This window comes from Venturia canescens, chromosome 7 (assembly GCF_019457755.1).
Source record: "Venturia canescens isolate UGA chromosome 7, ASM1945775v1, whole genome shotgun sequence".
In the NCBI taxonomy this organism is placed as follows: domain Eukaryota; kingdom Metazoa; phylum Arthropoda; class Insecta; order Hymenoptera; family Ichneumonidae; genus Venturia; species Venturia canescens.
The window spans coordinates 13,205,480-13,232,432 of NC_057427.1; the positions used below are offsets into that span (position 1 = coordinate 13,205,480).

The following is a 26,953-nucleotide window of genomic DNA, read 5'->3' on the forward strand; positions in this document are numbered from 1 at the left end:
CAGCAGAGAACCTTTCCTTGTCAGATCACATATAATTGTCGGCCGAGGCGAAGCCGAGAATAATATTCGTGACTTTCCAACTGACATATATAAAACTCTTTTTATACTATTTACAGAGAAAAAAGAATGGAAGCCATGCATATCAAGGAAAACAACGTAAACAAGAACAAAAAACTTGTAATAATGATTATATCAAACTTTTTGGCCCGACTCGAACGAGTCGGGGAAAAACCGAAATACCAAGAGTTGAAGTAGAAGAATTTATCGACACTTTAGCCCTTGCATTAGATTGTCTAGGACTCCTCATATATAACCCATTTACTTGTAGAAACAGAGGTACCTCGGAAATGTGTATCATTAACGCATCGCCTGTCATATGTCACACTGAGACTATATACAAAACACTGAACGCAGATGAAACACAGTTATCCGTATTAGTCAAAGCAGCGTACGAATTGTTGGTTAAGTATGAACAGGAAGAAAGAACTGTATACCGAAGGTTCACGGGAATCTATAAGACAACCCCATGATGATAACGAAAATGTTAACCTATCATATATATATACGCGCATCCCAAGAGAAAAGGAGAAAATTTTTAAGCAACCAACCAATTAAAAATATATGCCAGGCTCTATAATAAATACAGTCAAAACGCGAACTAAAATTTTTATGATCATAAAGTACCACATGTAACTTTCACAGCTGCGTATGGAAGACAGAAACGAACATTTAGAGTCCCAAACTACACCCCATGAAGATAATCATCTACACCTGCAAATACCTTTGGGACAAGACCCAACGGAGGAAGAACTTGACATGGCCCTGCAATGGATTAGTTCTGAAGAATTTCAAGACCCGAATTTTACACAAACTAACCCTACAGACATACAGGATCAATCACTAACAGAAGGCCTAGATCATTCTGATTCAATGAACTCCTCTCCAGAGGAGAAACATGACGAAGAACAAAAAGAAGATCTAGAGGATCTCACTCTCCGAGAAGTAACTCGAGATATTCGTAATCAATGGCACGACGAAATAAAATATGAGGGGCAAAAACGGACATTGGCTCGACCGTATAAATGTGCGAGCTGTTGGAAAAGGTATACCTACAAACGTGATGTTAGAAGACACGTCGTCCACCAGATCCTAAAAGAGCAATTTGAGGGTAAACGGACACATACAGAAGGATACAGGAAGAGAGAATTGAATCTTGCACGCAAATACAAAGATTTAGAAACGGCAATATGCGCTTTAATTGCAAATACGACACCTCAATAACTCCCTACAATATACATGAATAGAAAGAAAATATTATTTTCTTTCATTTCAAAACTTTTGTTTTTAACTTATATTTGCCACGTCATTATACCACAGGGGCCCAAGTTGAGCCCATAGGTGATCCTAGAACACAACCTCAACCAACCCTGGAAATGGACTTATAGAAAATAACCGCCGCAGCCCTAGAAGGTCGCCAGTTTCAACACTGCCAGATGACAGAAGGCTCGTCATCTTCTTACTTCATCTAGCCGAGGAACGGCCCATACATTTTCAATTGGACCATCGTAATCATCACGCTTTATTCTCTGGAACAACTAAACAAGTGGATATGTCACGTAACGTTAACTAAAAGAGTAACATATATATAACATTTAAAGTTAAGGAAACCATAATACTATATGAGTAAAATCCGCACCTTTATAATACGTAATATCGGGATTAGGATTTACCAAAGACCAGGTGCGTTTGTTGCCAGGCATAGTGGTTATATTAATCTAAAAAGAGAAATACGGTTAGAATAAAAAGGGGAGATACCTAAAACTCTTAGAGAAAAAAAAATATATATATTTTTTTTAATTTATATATATATCAAGAGATTGTAAACGACACTAAACTTTAAACGACTATTCACAATACACTTATTGCACATTGTTGTTAAAAAATACATAAATATATTTAGCTATAAGAAACCTCATAGAAGGAAATCCATAGAAACTTACCGTAAAAGCTACACCAAACACAGTTTGACGGAACATATATATTGACTAAGTGCTATACCAAAGAACACAAGTCAGAGGGAAATTAAGAAAAGGAAAAGTTCGGAAAAAAAAACAAAAACAACTTAAAACCAGAGTTAAAACACATGCGGACATGTGTGGGCATCGCTACGCATATGCCCTATTTTAAGGGGGGAGGTGTTACATCATGATCAGCACCCTTTGACTTAATAAATTTCTAAGCCCCAACGACAGTAACCTAACAATCGACGAAATAAACCAGATACAAAATAAAAGAAAATGTAATACACCAAAATAGGCCTTCCATAAAACCAAATACCATATCAAGTCATAAAAATTATCAGAGCAAGGGGAAAGAGTTGGCCTAACGCGATAACACTAGAGTCACTACACACTACTACTATAGGTCCCCCTTGCGCAGCCTTCGAAGCAACTGAGTCATACGCGCTGCGCGCATCACCAAAACCTTAGGGCAATCCTTATCACACAGTGTGGCACGTGCATAGCAAGACTAAAATTATGAACAAGAGACAAAAGAATGATTTCTGTGAAAAGTCATAAAAATGGCATTACTAAAGCCACGAATATCTTCTTTTCAAGGCCCGCATAATAAGTCAACCTTGGAAACTTTTAGCTCACCCCTCAAGGCATAGAAGTCACGCGAGCCGATGTAGCGAACCAATCAGAAGAACAAGTTGCAGATGGGAGAAAACTTATAAAATGGGACACTCGGACGCTGGAAAGGCAGTGTCTTCGTCGAAATCTTTTACACCGTTACTATGCCCGACTAATTTACGAAAAGAACAAAGGAAAAGGACTTAGTCAGAATTTCGATTAATTCTTTACTGAAATCGGGACATAGAAAGTTTTAAGAAATAAATTCAAGTTAATCTTACTGTATTAGACACAAACCAAAGCGGATTTCCAAATATTATCAAGCAATTAACCAAATAAAAAAATTATTATTTTTAATCTAACTCGGCGCGAGCATTTGTAATTGCTCTAAACCTACGACGACGCTTCGAACTCGGACCATTGTAACGGAACTCAAGAGGGAACAACCAGTACCTTCTAATAAAGAATCACAACAAGTAGCCTAGAAAGAGAAATCTAGTGAGTTTTTATTCAAACCAAATCTCTTCATTTCACCTCAAAAGGGGCTTATCTGCATGCCTTCGGGGTCTAAATCAACCTAACTCACAAAAAGAAACGTCATTCTTGCGCACCCATACTCAACAGACGTGGCTCTCGTCCCTGGGTAAAGGACTTGAGTGTCTTGACCCGAAAGAAGAGTCAATACTGTGTCGCGTACCCCCCTTACTAATCCAAAATCTTCTACGGGGACGTAACAATACGACATTAGATTTTCAAGAACCGTATAGAGATGACATAGTAGAACCTGTCGAAGATAATGACATCGAATGGGGTCTTGGAGAATCTCCATTAAGCCCTGAAACATGTACTGACGATGAAGAAGAATTGAACTACGACTACAAAAAAAGAGATTTTGAGTACTGGAGAAGTACAAAAACAAAACAAAATAGGAAAATAGAACAAGTCCAAAATCGATTTAAACTCGTTAAATCTGTGCAGCAATTAAGGCGCTGGGCTAAACAAATTAATAAAGGCGGAACTTACAAGGAAAAATTGTTGCGCATTTCTGAATATACAATTGATCATCTGAAAAGCGCCATAGAAGCAGGTCTCATCGTGCACGATATTGATCTTCGGAGATGAGCACTATAGGCCCAAAAATTAATTGGGCATGAGGATTTGCGTTTTAGGGCTTCGCTAACATGAATAAAAAAATTTTTTTAAATTCATCGAATAACAAGTAGAAAAATAAATAAATTCGTGACAAGAAAAACCCTCGAATTAAAGAACATATTACAAAACGATGCTAAAAAATTTGTCTCCGAAGTTCAATTGAAAATTAAAGAATATGGCTCGAAAAATATTTGTAATTCTGATCAAAGTGGTTTCCAATTAGAAATCCATTCAGGGCGAACGTTAACAGAAGAAGGTACAAAACAAGTAGAATGCCTTGTACAATCCGTTTCAGCGATAATTCATAGCTACACAATCCAGCCAACAGTATCAGCAGCAGGAAAATTGTTGTCACCTCTTTTGATAATTTTAAAAGAGCCATCCCGGCGGTTGGGGCCAATTGTAGAATGAACCATTTTTCGACCTCCTAATGTCGTTATAAGCGTTTCAAAATCTGGCAAGGCTACATCAGGTACGTTGGTATGTGATATTCAAATATAAAAAAAAAATGTGCCATTAACTTTCACGTATTGATTTATAGAACATTTCAAAGTATGGCTTCAAGAAGTGTTTTTCCCAAACGTCGGCGAGAAAAGTGTGCTTTTGATAGATTCATGGAGTGGACATTGTCCCAGTGTTGTCACGGAAATTACACCACGTACCAAAGAAATTGTTACAACGATCATACCAAAGGGAACGACAGGGAATATCCAGCCACTCGATGTCTTCGGATTTAGAATTTGGAAAAATTATGTCAAACATTTTTCAGACAGTGTCATATTACTTGATTATGATTTAAGTCTACATTTACGAAATAATATAATAAAGCTGCAATCTCTAGTACATAATCAATTATCATCTCCGAGGTACGAAAATTTATTTCGATATGCCTGATTCAAAAGTGGGTACATAGAAGAACGACCTGAGAATTTCGAAAATCCCGTTGAATTTGCTTTTGGTATATCATCTCAAACACGATGTGAAATTGAAGACTGCACAAATGTGGCTGTAGTAAAATGTTCGTGGTGTAAAAAATCACTTTGTTTCAAACATTTCTTCGAAGAACATCATTACTGTTCAAAATATAATCCATAAGTTCAGAAATGATCATTGAAACGAAAATCTGAATTGGAATTTATTTTTACTACATGAAGGATTTTAGCGCCTATGTATATCCTATATATATAGATATAAATATATATGTTTGTATACAGCTCATGTATTCACGAAAATAAAAAATTGTGAAGGTTGCGACCATGGAAGATGTAGGAGTACTCAATTTTTCATATAATTTAAAAAGCCGATGTATATGTAAATAACATATTATTTAGAATGTAAGTCGATACGCAATGATAATGAGACCAATTGAATTGAATTTAATCATTTCGGTGCGCAGAATGAAATTTGAGGTTTTAGGGGTGCTTTACCCCCTTGATTTTTTTCTCTTGGAAAAATTCAAAGACACGTCGACTTGAATTCTTTTCGCTCTTTGAAATGTTGTCTGTTCCATTGAAATCGAATGAAAAATTTTTTTTTATACAAAAAATTATAAATGCCAGGGGGTGAGTCATCCGCATGTAATAGGGATGCATAAGAAATTGAACATGTAATATAGGTTATTTGACGTGAAAAATATTTTGTAATTGGTTTCGTTTCGATCGGTTAAGTGCTTCTATATGAAACATCTGTTAAGATGCAAAACATACCCAAGTTTGGGGGTTGATTTCACCCCTTACAAATAATTTTGAGCTAATAAAAAAAATACGTGTCTCTTATTTTTTGACAAGCTACATTCTATAAAAAGAATACTGAAATCGGAAGGGGACAGTGCTCGAAATAAAATTTGACATTTTAAGGGTGTTTTACTACCTTCATTTTTTTTATTTGAGGAAAACCCAAAAACACGTCAATTTTATTTTCTCTTCTCTGCAAAATGGCGTTTGTTTTATTGGAATTTTTGCAGTAAGGGTGCATAAAAAGTTGAACATGTCATATAGCTTATTTGACATGCAGAACATTTTGCAATTGGTTTTGTTTCGATCGGTTGAGTGCTTCTATATGAAATAGTCTACCAGATGCAAAACATGCCCAACTTCGGGGGTCGATTTCACCCCTTGAAAAAAATTTTAAGCCGATAAAAATAAATACGTGTCTCTTATTTTTCGATGGACTATAACATATAAAAAAATTATCAAAATCGGAGGGGAACACTAAAGTACCTTTCCTTGTTAGTCAATTTCGTACCAGAACAATTTTAGTCGCCTATTTTTACAGGCAATCAACCTATGATGACACCTATTTCTTTATAATTCTAATTAATTTCGTAATCGAGTTTTATAAAACAAAATTAGATCGAGAATACGCAAACAAATGTTTGGTTGAAAAAACAATTCTTTTTCAATTTTCGATGGAGATATAAATTAAATCTATATATATATATATATATATATCGATACGTATCTTTAATTCATCTCTTGATGCGTCGGAGAGTCTCTTTCTTTGGAATTTCCCACCTGATGTCGTGCCTCTGGCTTAACCCGGCCGGGGTTTTGTCGACGAAGAGAATAAGGACGCCAGCCGTCACGACAGTGAGGAATTCTTCGATGATTTTTGGTTGATTCGTATCGACGACTCAACGACTTCTGACGGGGAAGCGGTCGATGGAGATCTCAGCGCTTGTGGCTTGACTGAGATCCCCCCACTCTCTCACTCTCCTTCTAACGAAGAAGGCGCAAAATTTAAATGGGAAACGCTCATTACAATGCATAATGTAATATTTAATTCTATCTTAAACAACATGTTGTGTTAACAAGATTGTTGAAGTAATTGTTTAAACATTATTTAATTACAGAGTATGACTCATATTGCGGAGACGGGTTCGTCGCTCGCGTCCATTTAGCTCGGAAATAGTTGAAACGTCAACGGCTGCTTGTGATTGTTCCAATATAGGGAACATGTAACGATATTTTACAATTGAAGATTTTTAATGAACAGACATTGGAAAAGCTGTTCATTCATCAAATTCGTAACTGATAAACGAGATAACGCTTTGATCAAGCTTCGGAAGCTGCATAATTACTTGCAATTTGAAAAAATCGGTTGTTACGGCATGAAATGATTTTTTTTTCATATTTTATTATTGAACAAACATTTTATCCGACAAACATTTTATGTTTCAAATTTGTGACCAACAAACGATTACGCTTCGATTGGGCGTTTAAGGATTTATGATACCTGAAAATTGAAATAAATTCGGCCAACTTTACACAGATTTTTGTTTTTGATTTTTCTAATGAACTAATTTTCGACAGACGTCAATTACTACCGCGACTTTAGATTCGACAAACCCCAACAGACGTCCGACTAACGATTATTAAAAAAAGTCAAGAATCTAAAAAATCGGCTGGCCAAGTTCACTGAGGTGTTCAAGTGCTCGTGTGCGACTACTGGAAAGCGCCGCGCACCACTTGTGGCTGACTTCAGTCATCGTTCTTACCGTCGGAGCGTGTTCGCGAATCACAAACGGCAAACGCTATGCCCCATCTAATGTAACGCATCAGCGTTAAACGTACCGAATTCAGAATTTACAATGTCAGTCCACGGACGTCACGGATCACGGACGAAAACGAAACCGCAGTAACCGCACAATGCGCAATAGCAGCGCGTCATAGGATCATAGCTCTACAATTTAGAGGTTAAGCCTGTTTCAAATTGCAACCAACTTTTAAATTGTTTATGCAACGTTTTTGGCAAAGTTCATAGGATAAATAATGACGGACGTGCGCGATATTTTGGACATTGAAGTTCCATGTGCAACAGAATTGACAAAGGAGTCTATATTGGGTAATGATAAGAAAAACAAACGTCGTTATGATTACAAAGTGCCGAAACGTCCCGAGGGTATGCACCGCGAAGTGTTTGCACTATTGTGCAAAGACAATAATGATGTGCCACCGATTTACCCAACTGACACGGGAACTGGATACAAACAAGTACGTGCCAAACTGGGCATGAAAAAAGTGCGACCCTGGAAATGGACGCCATTCACTAATCCAGCTAGAACCGATGGTGCAGTATTTCACCATTGGCGCAGAGTGACCGATGCTGGCAAAGAATATCCTTTTGCTAAATTCAATAAAAAAGTTCCGATTCCCAGTTATACCAATGCAGAATACGTACAATATTTGGTCAAAAGCAACTGGACTCGTGCAGAAACCGATCACCTTTTTGAATTGTGTAGACGGTTTGATCTTAGATTCATTATTATTAACGATCGGTGGGATCGCGCTAAATTTCCAGAAAGGTCGGTGGAAGAACTCAAAGAAAGGTAAATAAATTTTCCTTAAAATGTTTATCCTCGCTCAAAAGATATTTGAAATCAAATTCGAATCTTTGTTCAGCTTTTCGGTCAGAATTCTTTCAAGTAAAATTTGCAAGCTCATCAATTGACAAATGTAAAAAGCACATCATTGAATCCCTTAAAATAATCAATACAATTTTTTTGCAGATATTATCATGTTTGCGGAGCACTTACTAGAGCAAAATCTCACTCCGAAAAAATTTACTCATTCGACGCCGATCATGAAAAGCGTCGAAAAGAACAGCTGAAAAAGCTTTTCACCCGTACACCAGAGCAAGTAGAAGAGGAACAAACATTGCTAGCTGAGTTAAGAAAAATTGAGCAGAGAAAAAAAGAGAGAGATAGAAAAACTCAGGATCTACAAAAATTAATAACTGCTGCGGATCATCAAGCAGATCCTAGAAAGAGTGAAAGGAAATCGTCCAAAAAGAACAGTAGTTCATCCAGAAATAGACCTAATAAATCAGATTCTTCCCACGTAAGTTCAAACATTTTATCGTGGTTAACCTTTGCAGCAACAATACATACTATTTCGTTTTATTACATTATTTCAAAGTATCTTACAAATTTTTTCAAGCAAATTTACCTAAGCTCGTACTAGTTTTGGAATTGGCATAATTTTAAACTGATCTTTGAAAGTGAAATAATCAAAGAAACAAATTGGTTTTCTCTTCCTCACCTATTTTTATTCGCTCTACAGTTTTTTCTTTCTCATTTACTTCATTGCTTGCAAGCAAATAGCTTATTTTCCATTGGTCTCGTTGTTCAGACCGTAAAATTACAGGTCGTTGAGACAGCAGGGATCAAGTTTCCGGATTTGAAAAACAGTGGTGCAACACTCAGATCTCAGAGAATAAAACTACCAAGCAGTTTAGGTCAGAAAAAAATGAAGGGTATCGAGCAGATGTTGAACGAGTTACAGATTGGTACGAATAAAATGGAATACATTTTCTCAAGTTTCCCATTCGATTTATCGAAATTCTTTTGCTATATTTTTTTTCTTATGTTACAGAATTGAATCCACCACCTACGGAACAAATTTGCCAGCAATTCAATGATTTGAGAAGTGACATCGTTTTGCACTACGAACTTCGAGGTGCGCTAGCAACGTGTGATTACGAATTGCAATCGTTAAGACATCAGTACGAAGCGTTGGCACCCGGAAAGGTTCGTTTTTATATTTTGTTGGAGTTTTCAATCATCAACATGGTATTTTTGAAGTTATTGATTCAAAAAATCGAATCGAACGAGAAAAATTTTGTCTTGGTGTACTCTGCCATTGTAAACACAGAAAAAAATAATGACTAGAAGAAAAAATTTATCTAGAGCATTGAAAATTCACTATAATCTATTGATTGAATCATTTAACATCTTGAATGTTAAATAATCACTGAAAATAAGACGGATTCGAAATAATTTTCAGACACTGACAATCCCACCGGCTCTATTACCTAAAACGGATCCTGAAGTAAAGGCTGACATAATAGACGTTGTTGGGTCACCGAACACTCCCGCGATCAGCCAATAGAGTTCGTCGAATAACGTGTGAGCAATTATTCAAAATGTACAAAACCATCAAGTCTCAATGTCATGTTAATTTATGATTTGTAATAAATGTTACAGCTCGAAATCGAATGATGAAACGTTCAAATGTTGAAATTCAAATCCTTTCCCTATTATAGAAACATTTTTTTGTGTAAATCAAATATTTCCACATTTATTTTAATACCACAATTTGCCAGTTCGATGTAGTCTTCTCTTCCCATTCATAAAAAGGAAAAACGACGATTTAAAAACACTACGAACGTCGAAAATCGACGATGAATAAACAGAGAAACTATTTAATTACTTATATATTTGTGTATTTTATATTGTCGACAAAAAGTAACAATTTACGGTATACCGTATAATTTATCTACAACAATCTACAATAGATTACAATATGTTTTTGGTTGTTAGGCTGGTGGATAGATAGAAGAGGGGGGAGGAATATTAAGGGTGGATGGTCGACTCAGGCCTCCTTCGTTCATACGTTCCGTAATAACTTGTATGACATTTTTTTCCGGTTTTCGTTTTTTTTCGTTAGTTTTAACATCTACCGCGAATAAATTGATATCTACTCGTCCTCGTCGTTTTGTTATCAATTATCGTTTTTTTTTTCGTACGAAATAATGCATATATTAAGATATCGTGTATATTTATATTTATATATTGATATAAATATACATTTCTATACATTTATATCCATATACAATGAATGTGTGTTCAATGCAAGCTTTTGAGCGTGGCTTGAGTTTCTTTTTCTCGCACGAAAAACAAACTGCTTTCCATGATTTTTAGTTCGTGCAATGTTGTTTTTGTTTTAAAGCTGTGAGAGGCGAGTTCCGTTGGGGTGCATGTGCATCCTGATGACGGAGGCAAAGTTACTCTTGCGTTGTTTTCGTTATCTTTTCAACTCTTTTTGTCTCGTTTGTTTTTCATGCTTCATCCAACTTGTATCAACTTTTACTCACATCGGAAATGGCCATAGGTTACTACACTCAGGTGTGTGTGTGTGTGTGTGTGTGTGTATTGTTCTTTTTTTTCTGTTTCTCCGCCACGTAATCGAGTGAAATAGGATCGTACGTGATTTATAAACATCAAAAATATAATTCTCAAAAAATAAATGAATCAGGAACGGTTAAAATCGCGGGGGCGTCTCTGTACAACACACAAACCCAATCAACGCATCATTTGCACCCACATTGTAATATTTTTTTCCTCTTACGGATTTTTTACATATGAAAATTTCCTATTTGTTATACACACGCTATTTGTTATAAACGAACGGAAGTTCTGATGGTTGAGAAGTGCTGGAACGTCTTCATTCCTCCGACTATTTTTTTTTTTTTTTTTTTTTTTTCTCGTACTTTCCAAGAAACTATGACAATTCATTTTTTTTCTGATCGCGTATTAGTTATTATCGATTATCTTTTTCTTCATTAAATGCGCCGTTATACAGTGTTTCATTGAAAATGGAATGGCAAATTTACAACAGTTCAAGTTATTCTCAACCAATGTGTAAATTTAACTACTATTGCTGTAAGATTTTGCTTCGGTCATTTCCTTCCTTTAACCGCAAATATCATAAGCTTTTTTTACTGGTATATTCTCTCCCTAAGGTGTGGATACACATTCGCAATTTTTTAAAATTTTTAATTTTTTTCAAATTTAATTCATCATATGAAGAATTTGGAAACGTGCTCTTGAAGCCAATGTCAACACAAACGTTAGGTGGTTTTGAAAAAGTGAAGAAAATTGCTCTAACTTGGGTTCCAAATCTGCTGATCTTACAATTGTTCCTTTCGCACTTTTAGTTCTTTCACACGTTTTATTCGGGTTTTTCCCTACAATTCTAATATACCTCGCATTGCGGGTATGTGCCAATATTAAATTTTTAGTCGTTAATCTTAATACGGTTCGCGTAATTTTATTATTCATATTTATATAGATTTTTATTCTGTTTATTGATTTTTTTTTTCTTTTTTAAATTTTTTTGACATTTCCTTCTCGAGAAATTCGCACAACGTGTATCAATTCAACGAGACTCAGGATATTGTTTCAATATCCGTGAAAGAGCAATGTTCGATACAGGCGATATCGCTACAAATGTACGACGTGAGCCACAATTAATCGGGGCCTTATTTGTATTTTCAGTATCTTTGTTTTTATAAGTATGAATGGTGAGTCGTGTTAGATCCTTCGAAATTCGCAACCAGACTTTATATTTTGTTCTAATTAAGAGAGCGATTATTATTTGCGCAATTTTTCATATATATATATATTTATATGGAGCATTTCATGCCCAACTCAACCTACGGTGGAAATTCACATTGCTGATTCGGCTTAAACTCTTATCTCTTTATCTATTCTGAAATTTTCGAAATGTTCGACTATTTATTTTTACCTTACTTAGAACTTTAAGTATGATCTTGAAACGACAAGGAAGATGAAAAGCAGCATTCATTTACGAATAATAATTTCGATAAAAATGAAGATTCACTGTTTATAAAAGTCTATATTACTTTCATTCAGAATTATTTATTGATATTTCATTTAGAAAGATATGAACGTCACAACCAACGTTCTAAATCCAAAAACATAAATTCTATATTGTTGAAAATTCTAAAATAAATAGAAAGCATTGTTTCCCCACGAAATCATCAGGCTCAGAATTCATGAAATAAAAAGTAATATCTACGAGAACTATTTTTTTAAAATCGAGGGAATAACTCCATGATATTCTTTTGCATAGAATTCTTAGAGAGTTAAAAAACATTGAAAAACACACGATAAAAAAACATTCAATTTCATGTCTTTTCAAACAAGCTGTAAGCATTTGAAAAAAAAAAAAAAAAAGGATCACTACAAATTTCTAAAATCCTTACATCGTGACCGGTTCGATAAAAACGAATCGAAAACAATCATGAGTCTCTTTTTCACAATAGAGTTTAAGCCCAGTGAGAAATGTGAATTTTCACCGTAGGTCAAGTTGCATGGAATGCCCTATGTATTTAAATTCATATATACATATATATATCTATGTATAGATATACATATATATGTAGAATTTGTAATGTAATTATCATTGATATCGCGCAATAACGACAAGTACAGCAAAGACTGCTATTACTGGAAAGAAGTTTAGGGAAATGTATAAAGTCGATCTTATTGAAGATATAAGACTGAAGAACGTCAAGTGGAGAGAACCTAATTGTTTTTCTTACTTTTCCTTGTAATGTCGGCACTTTTTTTAGAATAATAACAATATTCTTTTCGATAATAGAGTAAATGCAATGTTTTTCCGGCGTTATTTATTTCTCGTTCAATAATCCGCCGTCTCTGTTTAATTGTGTGGAATAACGATCGACGTTTGAGTTGCGCTTTGAAATATTGGACCAATCTATGAGTATCGAACGATTGAAAGTGGTCAACGATTTAAACTTTTATAAAGACGCGCGGAAAGTGTATTTCGAAGTATATAGAAATTGAATAAGAGAGTGTGCGCGATGTGTGTACTCGAATATGCGAATACGGAGAGTCCGTAAAGTGTTCAATTATTTCAATTGTCATGATAAATTTATTCGTCTCCAGAGGCCAATAGATATTTTTGAATTTTCAGCGAAGCTATTGAACAATGGAATCGTTGATGAAAATCATTCGACAAATGGATCAACGACTCTTCATTTATCACCAATGTGTCAAAAATAGTGAGGTAACGACAACTCCGTTCAGAGACGTTTGTTTTTTTTTTGTTTTTTTTTTTTTTTTTTCGAATGAAACGAACGGAAATATGATGAAACGATATCGTTAACAGTCCATTCGATGCACGACCATCTCTCCTACATAATGTTGGACGTTTCGAAACTCTGTGTATATATATATAGATTAAATTTTTATAACAATAATAATGCTCGTAATCATTAACATATCAATAATAATAACAGTAATATGTTTTTCTTTATAGCGAACTCCTTATTCAGAGGCTCGATAATACATCGTATAGACACGCCCGCCATCTTTTTATTTTATATATTTCTATATACGCTTGTATAAATATATATACACATGTAAATATATATGTACGTATGTATATATATGCTGATACATATTTTAATGACGATGACGATTCAACACTGAAAAGCCAGGCGCGAATATTGGGCTACAATAACTTTAATTGGCAAGGTATCAACATAGTAAATCGTAAATTTACACTCTTTTATTTATTTTCGAGGCTTTTCATCATAATAGATTTTCATCTTTTGTCTCCGACTTCCCCTACGCACACGCGGGCGCGCGCGTGCGTGCGTGTGTGCGTGTGTCTGGTGTGTGTGTGTGTGTGTGTGTCGTGTCGTGTGTGCGCGCGTGCACGCGTGTGTGTGAACATGTCATCAACCGAATATTACAACGAAATGACAAAACCTCAAATGAATCTTTCTTCTGTTTTTTGTTTGTGACTCTTGTATCCTTTTTCGCTTTCAATGAGTTTTAAATTCGTTTTCATCTCAATTGATAATGTATATCAACATGTAACGTGATATAGACCGTGCTTAGATATAAGACATTTTCTAATCAACACGGTTACGGTATTGCGACGCCAGTAAATATGGCCCGAGCGCACATTTCAAGTGTTTAGATTTTATCAACAAAACAGGGCGTTTCGAGAGCGTGTGGCATCACTTTTTTACGCGTCTGCTCTTCGCAAACACTATTAATTCTTAACTCGACCACGCTTTTATTTATAGAATTCGTATAATAATGTCGGTTATTGGTTTTCATTTTTATCCTTTTCTCTCTTATCTTTCGCTCCGTTAAATAATCAATTAAACAATACGTATATACATATATACACATACGGATATGTACAATATAACATATGTATATGTGAACACGCACACGTACCAGACTCACACCCACGCACGCACACACAGATGTATATTTGCTTATTTATACATATATTGTTAGGATCCTCGTAATAATGACTATATCTTTAACTCTTACGATGCAAATACACTAAACCTATGTTTTTTTTTCCTTCTTTTTGTTGTTGTTGCTTTTTATTTTTTCTTTCACGTTATTGGTTTGTTTCTTGTACTCGGATTCGTACGTTTTTTTTAACTCTTTCGGTCTCGGTGTCTTTCGTTCATCCGGGATGACGACGGTTCGATTTGAAAATGTAAAATCATCATTTACACACGTAACTACGGCGGACAAGAATAATTAGCTCGAATCTTTTTTCTCTTTCCTTGCTATAACCTTTCTCTCTTCCTCATCGCCCTCCCCCCACCCCTCATCTTCGCTCCCCTTCCCACCCTCCTTCTTCGTATATTGTTACACTGCTTTTAAATAGTTCTTTCTGTTAATAATTTATTTAAATTGTTTTTAAACCACTACTATACGTCGCTATTTAAATATATCCCGTAAAAATGTTGTATATAATGATATTTAATAATTGTATCCTCTGCTCGGATCGCGCGCAGTACTTTTTTTGTAATCGCAGATGGGGCCAGTATCATCAATTACCGCGAGACTTCGATAACCGCCTGAAGATTATTTAGATATGAGAGTTCACGTTATCCACTTATAACGCTGATTTTTCCACTATTTTATTTTCTTTCCGTTCCGTATGAGCCTTATTTTTTTCTTTATTTTTCACTAAACAATTAACAATTCAATGCTTTATGTATGTGCTTCGATATTCGTATGTTTATATACGCATATCAATATATACATTTGTGTTCGTGAATAATACAGTGTTTAATTAAGGACCAGCAGTTGCAACGAATCTCCATGGCCAATACGATAATCAAAAGACGGCGTAGAAACCATTATCTAATTTTGAAATGCATCAATTGTATTGTTCCTGTATAGCGTTTCGTTTGTATATCATAATCTCTTTGTCCTTATTTCGTTTTTTATTTTATTCATTTGTATGCTCTTTTTTCTCCTTTGTTTTTGTTTCCTCACAGAACGGTGTCAGTCGTGTTATATTTATAGTTCTTTTATATCACTCTAAACGTATTTCTCGACTACCAACGATCTCGTATATTTGTCTGTGTATCATGAACGTACCTATTTTGTATATGAAGTTTTTCTGGCTTCGTAACAAGATGTTTTTACTACTTTCCGATGAGTTTTTCATTTTAGCGAATCTTCTACCTAGACAGAAATGCGGTACCCTAAAATTTCAATGCTTTCAGCACGTTTTTTAGTCATTCTGCTGTTTTTCTTTGACTCGATCACTTTTTCAAATGCTCCTCAAACTTCGATCGAGCACTCATAGCTATTTCATGAGAATTTCGAATGTCAGTTACATGAAAAATCATTTGAAAAGCCTATTTCGCATGACTGATTTAGCCAGAAATGCTTCATATACATAATTATACGCATGTTAATATCATCGTTTATTTACGAATGGCTTAGAACGCGGCCCATCGTCAGACGACGAGCGCTGCATGTGTTTGTATAATTTTTTTCAATCTTTTAAAACTTGTACGACGAACGTAAAAATAAAAATTGAAGATTCGAGTGAAGCTGACGAGGAACCCCGATTTTCTTTCATCCCTCGAAATTCTTCATTGTAAATGTATATATTTATACGGTAAAATTGAATATATTTGTTTCACTGAAGGAAAGAATAAGAAAATAATAGCGCGACACGTATTTCCAACTTCCCTGCGTGAATGTGGCTTTGTTTTGTTTCTACGAAGTTTTGTCTCTTCTTCTTTCGAACCCGATGAATTACGATCGAAGACCAGTCTTTAATTGAAGAGCGAATAACATCACTTTTATTTTATTTTTCATATTTTTGTATTTTTTTTTCTTTTCTTTTTTTCGTATTTTTAGGCTTTTTATTTTCAACTCTTTGCCTCAACGAATTCAACTACGCCGTTGTCCACGGTCACTGCGGATCAATAAGACATTTCGTCATACACTCAACACGCACCCACACACCCTATATGTGCACCCTAACGTCGGTTGCAAAATTCTCAAATCTTCGCTAATTTGATACTGACTCCGAAAGCGATCGGATTATTTGGTTATCCACGTTTTTATTTTTTTATTTTTTATCTCTTTTCACCTTTATCTCTATCTTTTTCTTTATTATTTAACAACGGCGATATTTTTGGTCACGCTGTCACGCAATTTCGTTTTCATTTCAATCAGCTTACTCGTTGCTCTCACCATTTTGTAACAGCATCTTGTTGATGTTTCATCTCAATCACCAGCCGCACCAGAGTCACCATCTTCGCCTCAGGCTACTTTATTCTCTTTTATTCTTATTTTTCTCGTCGTAATGTCGCTTATTATTTATATATATCTTCTAATCGTGCGAGATAGAAGTTTTCTACGTTAAAAGCCTATTCTGAATTTGCACGAGATTTGAGTGGTCGTTGGGACATATCGTTTTGAGAGTTAAAACGTTCTTCCGTTTCCGGTGTCGAATTGCAGCGAATCGATGCGCCGCTTTTTTCATTTTATCACAATTTGAAATATAAATATCTTTGTCTGCATGCATTCATTAGCAACGAATGTAACGACGGAAAGTGAGTGTTTCGAATCGGATGATTTTTCTTGTTGAAAAATGACGAGTGATTGCAGCTACTAAATTATCTTTTTACCTATTGAGGTTTCAAGCACGATAACTCTTCGCTTTTCCTCAATGCGCCTGGATTCGAACGCCGCAGTCGAAATTTCACTTTATCGGCAACCGAATATATTCCTTTTATTATTGCCGAATCTCTAAAATATATGTTTCTTCGTTGGTTTCTCATATTCATGCACGCGCACATGAAAATAAAACGATTTGAAATTGATCATTGAAAATGTGAGAGCAAGATAAAGTTTCGTACTCAACTCGCGATCACCGTGTGCTTTTCAGCTGGTTTCTCATTCATTTTTTTATTTTCATTTTTAATTTTGTATCATTTAAATAGATTGGAATAATTATTTGAACGAGTCCCTACAAAAAACAATTGGAGAATTCAACATCGATTTATTCCGTCAAATACTAGTTCTGCCACCAGCTCGAGTACTTTCATACACTTTTCAAATATATTTAAACAGATGTATGGAGGGCAAAGAAGGGGAAATGGAAGGAAACAGCGATGAGAAGGCAACAGAGTTGTTTAGAGACTGTGGTATAATTGAAAAATAATGGTTCAATTTTCCTACCTAATAACTACTGGTTTTTTTCTTGTATTCGGTCATTTGCGATGTGCACCGTTTCTTTGAGTCAGAATCAACATCGTTATCTTTATCAATCATTCTCCCTCGTGCGTTTGCTCTCTCTCTCTCTCTCTCTCTCATTCTCATTCTCTCCTCACTTTTTCGTTAGTCTTGTACAAACTATCAACAATCACCTAATTATTTCTTAAATCTTTTCATTTATCAACCTATATATAATTATAATACCGTTTCGCTAATGATAGCTATTTTAAATTCATTATTTAACGTTTCTATTTCTCTCTTACTCGCTCCCTGATATGTGCGTTCACGCCTTTGTAAGCCTCACGAGAATTCGGACATGTTAATCTTTCCCCCACAATTTCCTTCGTTTTCGGATGTCTTTTTTCGTCCTTTGTAAAAAGTATTTCCGCGGACCAAGTGTTTGTTATTTTTAATCGTTTCTGGTTATTTCATTGTTCATCGATCTCATACGTTCGTTCTCATGAGCATTGATGTTTCGAAAGAATTCCCTCTTTTTTATCGACTCCACTGGATCCTAATATACCAATTTGAAGCGCTTGAAATAAAATTCGCTCATACATTCTGCTTGGTGACGAATTAAAAATGAAGATCGTTCGATCGAATAAAGCTTGGTTCACGATCGATTTGTGAATTCAAGAAATTTATTTTCGTTCGTTTCGATCAATTGAGATATAGCGTCGATCGCGATCATAGTTGATCTTCTCATCGTGCGCGAGTTCGTTTTCATCTCATGCAAAACAACACCGGCAATATAATATATTTTTTTTATTTTCTATTAGTATGTCGTTCCACCGTTGAATGATCCCTGAACCGCGATAAGGGCGATTCGTTCGATGATAATTCATTGATATTTGGGTGCAATAACTGTCGAGTGCCGATTTTCACAGGACTTTGAGTAACAACGATAAAATATGAAAAGTACAGATAAAAGCAGTGTCAACGATGCCGCGATTTTAGACTTTATGCAAATTCGTGGTACTCGCTCATCGATTGTAGTCACTCCGTAAATCGAAATCGTATTTTCACGATATTTTTCTTCCCAATTCTCTCCCAGCAATCGTTTGAGCCGGAAAACATTGTACGACGACAACGAAACCGCCGGTCAATCTTCACCTCGTCCTCATTCCACACTATACATAATCAACAGTTCTTATAATAAAATTCTTTCACGACGTTTGTCTCTCTTCATAAATGTTTACGTAGTTCGATCGGTAATCCTCTTACATCGGATCTTAGAATCGACGAAATTCAATTTAAAACCGTTAAGCTCTGTCTTTCGCAATACAGAGTGGGCCGTCACTCGTAAATACTCTAATTTCTCATATATTTGCTGCTGTTTCTTTATCTTTTGTTTCTTGGTTTATATAATCGTGAATCGATATACTTCGGGAAGATCGTATTGTGCATCTCTCATCCACAAATCTCGTACTCTTTTTTCATCTCCCTCTCTCCGCTCCTCTCTCTCTCTCTCTCTCTCTTTCTTTCTCTCTCGCTCGCTCACTCGCTCAGCACAATTTCTCGCTTATGTTATCATGTAATCTATTTGTTTTACTATGTATATATAATCGTAATACCGCAATATCCGTGCCTTATTTTCTTAATGATTAAAAAACAAACAAACAAACAAAACGAATTTAACAATCTCGATAAATATCAATGCTTTTTTGCGAAAAGTACAACGCATCGAACATCTTCACGAAGACTGCACACATCCACCCTTGTAGACACCCGCGACCATCACCCGAAGAGATTTGTATTTATGTATATTGATATTAGGGTGTGCATAAAAAAAGTGATATTTTTTTCGCTTGCATCCACCTTAAAAAATAAATTTATCGTAAAAAAAGAAACCTCCTTAATGGGAATCAAATGATTTCGCGAAGCGCCGACCATATGAAGATTTTCCATAAGAAAAACACGGGGAAATCATAGAAATTCTTAACAATAAGCTACAATTGAACAATTAAAAAGGATGAAATTGCACGGTAGTGTCACTCACATACTTTCATAGAGAATCGAAACCTCTACAAAAAAAGATCCATACCCTTAATACTTTCAGAACAACTGTTCAATTGTCATGGCTGTTCGAAGATGGATAGATCGAAAAAAAAAATCTGTGAATGGGATCACTTTCTCAGTGAACTCCTTGATTCATTTTGGCAGAATAAACGATTCTCAACAACAACAAAAATCCTTTAAATGATTTCCCGCTGAGCCAAAATTCAATTGTGGTAGTTTCTTGACTAATTTCTTTCCATCTATCCGATTTTAAATAACCATAACAATTAACCGGTTGTTCTGAACGTATTGCTTATGAGGAACTCTTTTTTGAAGGGAATTCGATTCTCTACGAAAATATGCAAGTTACCCGTGCGTGTTATTTTTATGAAAAATTTTCAATCGCACCGCGCTTTGCGAAATAATTGAATTTTATTAGAGTTCTCCTCGTAGAAGGCTTATGTACTATAAATTTAGTTTCTTTTTTTTTTTTTTGATTGATGAAAGCGAACAAAAAAATCGCTTCTGTCATACACGTCCTAACGAATATATTCATATGTATATAGATGTATATAATATTTCGTCATCGTTTAAAAATCCGGCACGAGCTAGCCCACGAGCCCGGTTCTAAGGGTTACCTTTAAACTTTGTTTTAATATTTCTTCAAGTAAAAAAACGATCTCTACTCGAGAGCTAGGTATTAGCTAAGGGTGAGTTCTTTGCAAGACCTCTCCGACCCCACGATATTAAATATAGAACGTGAAATGAATAAATGAGCGGTTATTACGTTGTGATAGACACGACGTCGATGAAGATTTATTTGCACATTATTATTAATAAATATGTGTATGGTTTTCTCCGTCTCTCTCGAATAATCTCAACGGGGAATCCACTCAATCTTTTTCCAGGACATCGATCGTCCGCATGTGCTTTTCAAGACGAATTCGCCTTCGCGTCGCGTTCTTTGAATATTTAACGTTAATACCAAACTCAACGAATGATGTCAATTGGCTCTACGATCATGCTTCTTTCAATCAGATACTCATGGAACCCGTTTTCTGCGCGACCGCGTCAATATTTTTATTCATAATCATCCCAATTTTTTCAATCACAAATTTATTCTTTTCGTAACACTTCACTACAAATCCGGAGGGTCGAATTATTTAGGAAATTCGAATCGCTGGAAACGACGCTTTTTTCACTCTCTTTCCGACCAAACCTCAAGCTCTCGTGAATATTATCGCATTATTGTTAACAATCCATATCTCCAATAATATACGAACGTTTGAGTTTCAACGAAACCAAGTTTTCCGGAACAGATGACGTATTGGTAACGAAGAATCCATCGGCCACGACCGTACAATAATAACAGCATCACTCATGTATAACAATAGTGACGATCAACAGTTCGATGGTATCGTTACATTGGCAAGAGCCCGCGAAGAAAGGGAATTTCGAGTAGGTCACGAATGTCGCGAGCTTATATAAGTAAGGCTTTATCGAAACATAATTAATCCGCTACAAAAATCGTTTTTCACAAGTTTGCCTAACGATCGATTCGAAAGTTAATTCAGAAGTCGAAGATTGAAAAGTATTCGATCCAGTTTAAAAATTTCGAAATATCAATGATCCAGAAAGAGTGTTGGAAAATGTCGAGTGAATAAATGACGTTTCGTTATAAATTCATTCAAAGTCATATACAATAAGCTAAGTTTTATTATTTTTCACCGGTACGTCTTAATAATCCAGTTGATGGATGGATTTATTAAAAAAAAATGCTGACGCGATCTCCGTTACCATAATATTGTTAACGAGCTTCGTGCTCTTCATATTTCTTATGTAATTCTTCAGTTATTAAGCTAGTATTGTAGCATGAATTCCACCTGGCCTCGCTATTGTATTATTTATTTAACTTCAGCGTTTTATCGTTACCAGCTTGATGATTCAGCGTTATTGTATTACTTGTAATTCTTTTCTTACGGATCTCTTATCACTTTACGTCGACGATCGAGTTATTCTCTCGGTTTATTCTGTGTGTAAATGGACTCGATTATCTTTCTCTCTCTCGTCTGGGATATCATTGAGAAAGCTAGGCCACTATTAGGCGATTTTCATAACGAATCGACCCGTCTCGTTACATCCGCCGTTTTTATTTTCAACGCTCGTTCTCGTCGCTACTTTTCCATTTGAACACGCCAGAGTATTTTACGAATCTTTGCAGGCACGATAATTACGAACGTGTCATCGCGAATGAAGACTTGCCTCGAGGTAATTATCGCCTGCTGCGGCTCCCAATAACGATGGAAAGTAGAAAGACGAAAAACTAAACCGATTCGAAATAATCTCTTTGCCGATCGGCCTGAATATTTTCGTTTTTTCCGTTTGCGCAAAATCAGTTGACTAATTTTGTTGTTTCACGTCGATTAACCGAGTTTTTATTAGCTCACAAGATTTCATGTGGATTCCGCGTGTTCGAATAACAGCCAAAATCACTAATTTATGTGTTTCACCGAGAGCCTCCTGCAACTTTGCAACGAAAGTCCGTCACCCAATGAATTAATCGGCGCATAACAAACCCCTCGATCAACGAATAGTCAGGCGGAATTGGCGACTACTTCCCGAACGCGCATTCAGTGTTAGTGAGAGGCTTTATCCCCGAAAAGTAAAAATCGTTCATTCTCGAGACTCGTGTGTGTTTGAAAATTCAGCGAAAAATGCCACGATTTTCTTCAGTGATTTTATTGGTACGAAATAACGCTTTTTCGAAATATATTTTAAACGCATCGCAAGTTCCATTGGGGCTTTTGTTTTTATCTATGTATATTTTCATTTCCTCTAATAGGAAAGAAAAAAAAATTTATCTAAACGGCTCATTTCATTGAGTCTCCTCTAATTGCTTCGTATGTTTATATTCTCTTCGTACTTGTTAATTTGTTCGTGTGTGTGTGTATATGTTTGTGTGCGAGTGTGTGAGATTTTTTTTTTTTTTCATTTTTTTTTCTTTATTCATGATTTCGTTACAAAATTGCGAAAAACGTTGTTATCTTATGTAATATTAAATGTATGGCCGTTGCCCTAGGCACACGTTACGCTACCGAGCCGATCTAATTTTATTCGTTACAATTATTACAATTGTGCGAATTGCCCACGTCGTACGATCGCGTCGTTTTAAAAAGTTTTTTTTTCACTATCAAAGGCTCTTTCCTCTTTCCCGCTCCTTTCGAGGTCGGAATTTGCGATTATTTTCTCGCTGAATCTTCAATTTGTCTTCTTCTCTGCTCTAATTCAGTCTCACGATTTCTCAGACGATTATTGAACGGAAAAATGAACGAGAAGGAACGATTTTTTATTTTATTTTATTTTTTCTCCACCATTCATAATCTGAGTTTGAATTTGGGCGTTCATGAAAGCTGCAAAAAATCTCACACTGCCAACTTCGATAGGGTGGAAAAAACGATAACAGTCGAAAATAAATAGGTTAGTGTTGAATGAACAATAAATATTTCGCGCAAAATTATTATAGTTTTTCCCAACGAAAAAATATGAGAACGTCGAATCCCATATTTATTCACGGTGTATAATTGAAAAAAATTGGAAACTCGCCAACCTGTCGAATTGTTCTCCGATGAATTTTTAGTCGGATTTCTCGCACCTTCGACTCGCCCAATTAATAACCGACGTTATTACGACGGCCTACTTTTCCATTTACATTTTTCCCCTTGGCGTATTCTTTGCTTCGTTTTTTCGAATAATTAACTCGCGACTTTTGGGTTTATCATTTGTTTCTATGTTTATAGTCGTTTGGAACGGAACTTATGATGCATCTGTGCTTCATCGAGATATATTTCGTATCTATATATTTCGCATATATGTATATATTCGTAACTCGTCAATCAAACGAGCCAAGAGAGTAAATAACGAATTGCCCATCGGATCGACCGATGCCTCAAAAGACTTGGTTTCCGTTGCTCTTTTAACATTGTTTTTCTCCTTTCCTATAGCATTTCCTTCTTCATTCTTTCTTGGATTATTATTTATCCTTTTTTTACAATATTTACAATTAAATCGCGCTAAACAACGAGTACTCGATGAGTCTTTTCCTTATTCGATCATTCGGATGGTGTTTGGGGTGGGGGCTGAGAGAGAGGCTGGGCGGGGTGTTACAGTTGATGTCGATGACTTATTTTCGCTTTAAATATATATATATAACGCTTACATAACTTCTTTTTATTTCTTCTCCTTTAATATTCTTCTTTTTTCATATTCTTCGGAATACGGTACGATTATACTAATAAGTTTTGCGTCGGTGGCAAAAGCAAACCGCAAACGAAAGAAGAAACAAAAAACGGGATTCAATCAAAATGGCCGCACATTTCGATGATTAACTTCATTTACTTGTATGTTTCCCGTCGCGCTCAGCCGCTCGGCGCGAGTTGAAATTCTTCGTTTCTTCCTCCTTCCTTTTCTTCTTTCGAACTCTCCTCTTGATGCATTTCCGGTATTCGCTGTAATTCCTGCAGTTTCTCACCGCCCTCTTCTTCCGTTTCAATGTCCCTTTTCCCTTCCCAATTTTCTCCGAATATGTCAGACCCTTAAACCGGACATTTGAGTTTCTCGTACTCGAACATCAGCGATACCGCCACAAAGACGAAATACAAGACGAACATGGTGAATCCCAGGCCTCTGTTCATTCGCCACTTGAAACAGGCTATACTCACGATGACGAATAATAACATGCAAAAGAGTATCGCTATGCTGCATACCATGCCGGCCGAGCTAACCTCGACCGGCTTACCGTAGATCAGTCCGTAGAGAAGCCACGGCACCGGAAGCCTGTTCGAACAATAAAAATACCAATACACGTCTACGTTATCAGATAAATAAAAAAGTTCACAAAGGTACACGTTTAGCAAGTATAATTAAAAAAAAAAAGAGGAAACGACATCATGTCCGGACGAATCTCTTTTCTTTGCTCGATTAAAATTCGTTGACCCATCAGAATTTTTGATGGGTCAATGAATATTTTTCACCATAACAAAAAAACATCGATATAAAGGTTTTATTGGATCAACAAATTTTATTTTGTTCACCACGAGATGTTGATCCGACTTTTAAGTTGGACCCAAACCCAAACAATTAGGGATACAAACAATTTGTTTGTTCATCAGTCAAACGAAATGAAGAACAGACTTGACAGTGCGACGATTTAGAAGAAATGCGTGTCGAACCTCGGGAGACTTTCGTGGCAAAAAAAAATGGCAAAAGGATGAAAATAAAAACGGATTTTTCCGATCTGAAAATAGGCTTACCCAACGGTTACGTCAAATATATTGCTACCGACGGAACTCGATACGGCCATGTCACCGAAACCCTTCCGCGCGACGATGACGCTCGTGATAAGATCGGGGATACTCGTTCCGGCGGCGAGAAACGTCAGACCCATGACTTCCGGTGGTATCTGAATTGTGGCACCGGCTACATTCGCCCACCACACCATGAGGTAAGAGTACGCGGCTATCCATAATATTGAACCGATGAAAGTCACCACGAAAAACTTTTTTCCTAAAAATTTCAAAAATTCATTTTACAAAACAATGAATTTCCACATTTTCATACATAATTATATGATTGCTTTATGCATTAAGGGAAGAAAAGAGTCGAACGTTTGCATATACAATCGCCAGGCCGTGTCTGGTTCCTGGTCTCATTTTAATCTACCGCCCAACTGAAATTTTTCAGAGTAACCTGAAATTCGTTATTCCACCTTAATCCCGAGGCACTCTCTCAAAAAGGTTCAATTGGAGAGACGGCGAAATTGACCTCCTCGATCGAGAACGTGAACTCTTCGCTGGGCGCAGCGATTTTAATGAAATTTCAAAAGCTTTTACGCTCGTTCCTTTATCTCGATGGACTTGGATGATGCTCGTTAAGCAACGATTCGTTTTCTTCGGAAATTAAACTAACGAAATTCTCTTGCTGGTTCGAAATAAGCAACAAAACTTTCGAGAAAAACGAATTTCTGGGAATGTGAAATTAGGCAACTGTGATGCGTGGATACGGGAAAAAAACACGGGCGAATTTGGCTTGTTAAACCGAGTACGGGGCCGCGCGTGATAAGCGCGTTACGTGTATTCCGGTGATTGAAGATAATCGCGTTCGCGCGGGGAAGACGGCAAGAGTTTTTCTTTTTCAACATTTGCAAAAGCAACTCGGTGTGGTTCGGGATTCAGCCGATCTCACCAACGCCTCTCACCCTTCTCCCAAGTTTTCATTGATTATTAAGGCCAAGTACGTCTCGAGTACGAGCGGGTGAGCTGACTCCCGTGCCTCCCCCCTCTTTTTCGCCCACTGTTAGTGAACACTCCGAGGCGAAAATCCGCGGTCGTGTCCATGCGCGCGTTTGTGTGTTCTCCTCGTTGCACGGTAACCAGGTCGTGTTCTTTGCGAGTGTGAAATTCGTCGTGTGCTCCAACGTGGAATGGTACAGGTAGAGACGAAGAAAAAACGGAGAAAGAGAAGCCCGTCGGCGCGGAGAGGAAACGAAATAATATTAAGCAGACACGTACAGAAAACGACATGCGCGAAATCTTTCATTCGCAATTATTCCACTTTTTCGGGTCAAAGTCTCCCCCGAACTGAGCCAGTACACTTTAACGGCGTTTTTTTTTCAATGACGCGCTTTCGCTCATGCCCATAAGCTCCGAATAAATTATATATCTTGGGAAAAAAAACCGCCGTGATTTACCTCAGGATTCGAGATATGGAATAAAACGGGGAGGAGAAAAAGTTCGCCTTTGAGCCTCCCTTTTCAGCACCGTTTTTTCACCATCCAGAGTGATGGGGCGAGTAGGTTGTGATCGCAGTGACAGCTTTTATCTCATATTTAGACGTCGTTCGAATCACGCGCGGATTTCATTCTTTTTTTATTCCACCTCGTTGTGTTCTGGACGTTTTTTGAGGTCCTAACACTTCCACCTCCTTCGTCACATTCATCTCTCCTCCAATTCGCTCAGTTTTCATTTCATATTCATGAATTTCGTGCACACCGATACGCATTCGT

General features: G+C 36.4%; 2 protein-coding genes and 2 long non-coding RNA genes across 12 annotated transcripts in view; 2 read left to right on the forward strand and 2 right to left on the reverse strand.

Annotated features, from left to right (window-relative positions):
• Positions 1 to 1,232: 1,232 nt before the first annotated feature.
• LOC122413181 (uncharacterized) lies at positions 1,233 to 1,817 on the reverse strand. The gene is made up of 2 exons (XR_006261523.1): positions 1,697 to 1,817; positions 1,233 to 1,595 (listed from the first exon to the last, which is right to left on the reverse strand). It is a non-coding gene; the product is annotated as an uncharacterized lncRNA (long non-coding RNA).
• Positions 1,818 to 3,004: 1,187 nt separating this feature from the next.
• LOC122413180 (uncharacterized) lies at positions 3,005 to 5,128 on the forward strand. 2 transcript variants are annotated; one of them, XR_006261522.1, is made up of 3 exons: positions 3,005 to 3,131; positions 4,081 to 4,257; positions 4,327 to 5,127. It is a non-coding gene; the product is annotated as an uncharacterized lncRNA (long non-coding RNA). The 2 variants fall into 2 exon arrangements; XR_006261521.1 differs by having other exon boundaries at positions 3,014 to 3,131; positions 4,009 to 4,257; positions 4,327 to 5,128.
• A 2,169-nt stretch (positions 5,129 to 7,297) lies between these two features.
• Positions 7,298 to 9,780, forward strand: DMAP1 (DNA methyltransferase 1 associated protein 1). Of its 2 annotated transcripts, none has more exons than XM_043425179.1 (5): positions 7,298 to 8,112; positions 8,293 to 8,623; positions 8,915 to 9,071; positions 9,158 to 9,312; positions 9,569 to 9,780. In XM_043425179.1, exons 1-5 carry the CDS (start codon positions 7,556 to 7,558, stop codon positions 9,671 to 9,673), a joined length of 1,305 nt encoding a protein of 434 aa, XP_043281114.1. In that variant the 5' UTR covers positions 7,298 to 7,555; the 3' UTR covers positions 9,674 to 9,780. The 2 variants fall into 2 exon arrangements, with proteins under 2 accessions (XP_043281114.1, XP_043281115.1); XM_043425180.1 differs by having other exon boundaries at positions 8,930 to 9,071.
• A 205-nt stretch (positions 9,781 to 9,985) lies between these two features.
• The window catches only part of Nckx30C (solute carrier family 24 member Nckx30C), a 59,092-nt gene continuing 42,124 nt past the window's right edge, over positions 9,986 to 26,953 (reverse strand). For all 7 annotated transcript variants that reach the window (XM_043425172.1, XM_043425178.1, XM_043425177.1 and 4 more), the window contains 2 exons: positions 25,203 to 25,455; positions 9,986 to 24,726 (listed from right to left, as the gene is read on the reverse strand). In XM_043425172.1, coding sequence (XP_043281107.1) covers positions 24,486 to 24,726; positions 25,203 to 25,455 — 494 coding nt within the window. In that variant the 3' untranslated portion in view covers positions 9,986 to 24,485. The remainder of the gene's footprint in view (positions 24,727 to 25,202; positions 25,456 to 26,953) is intronic.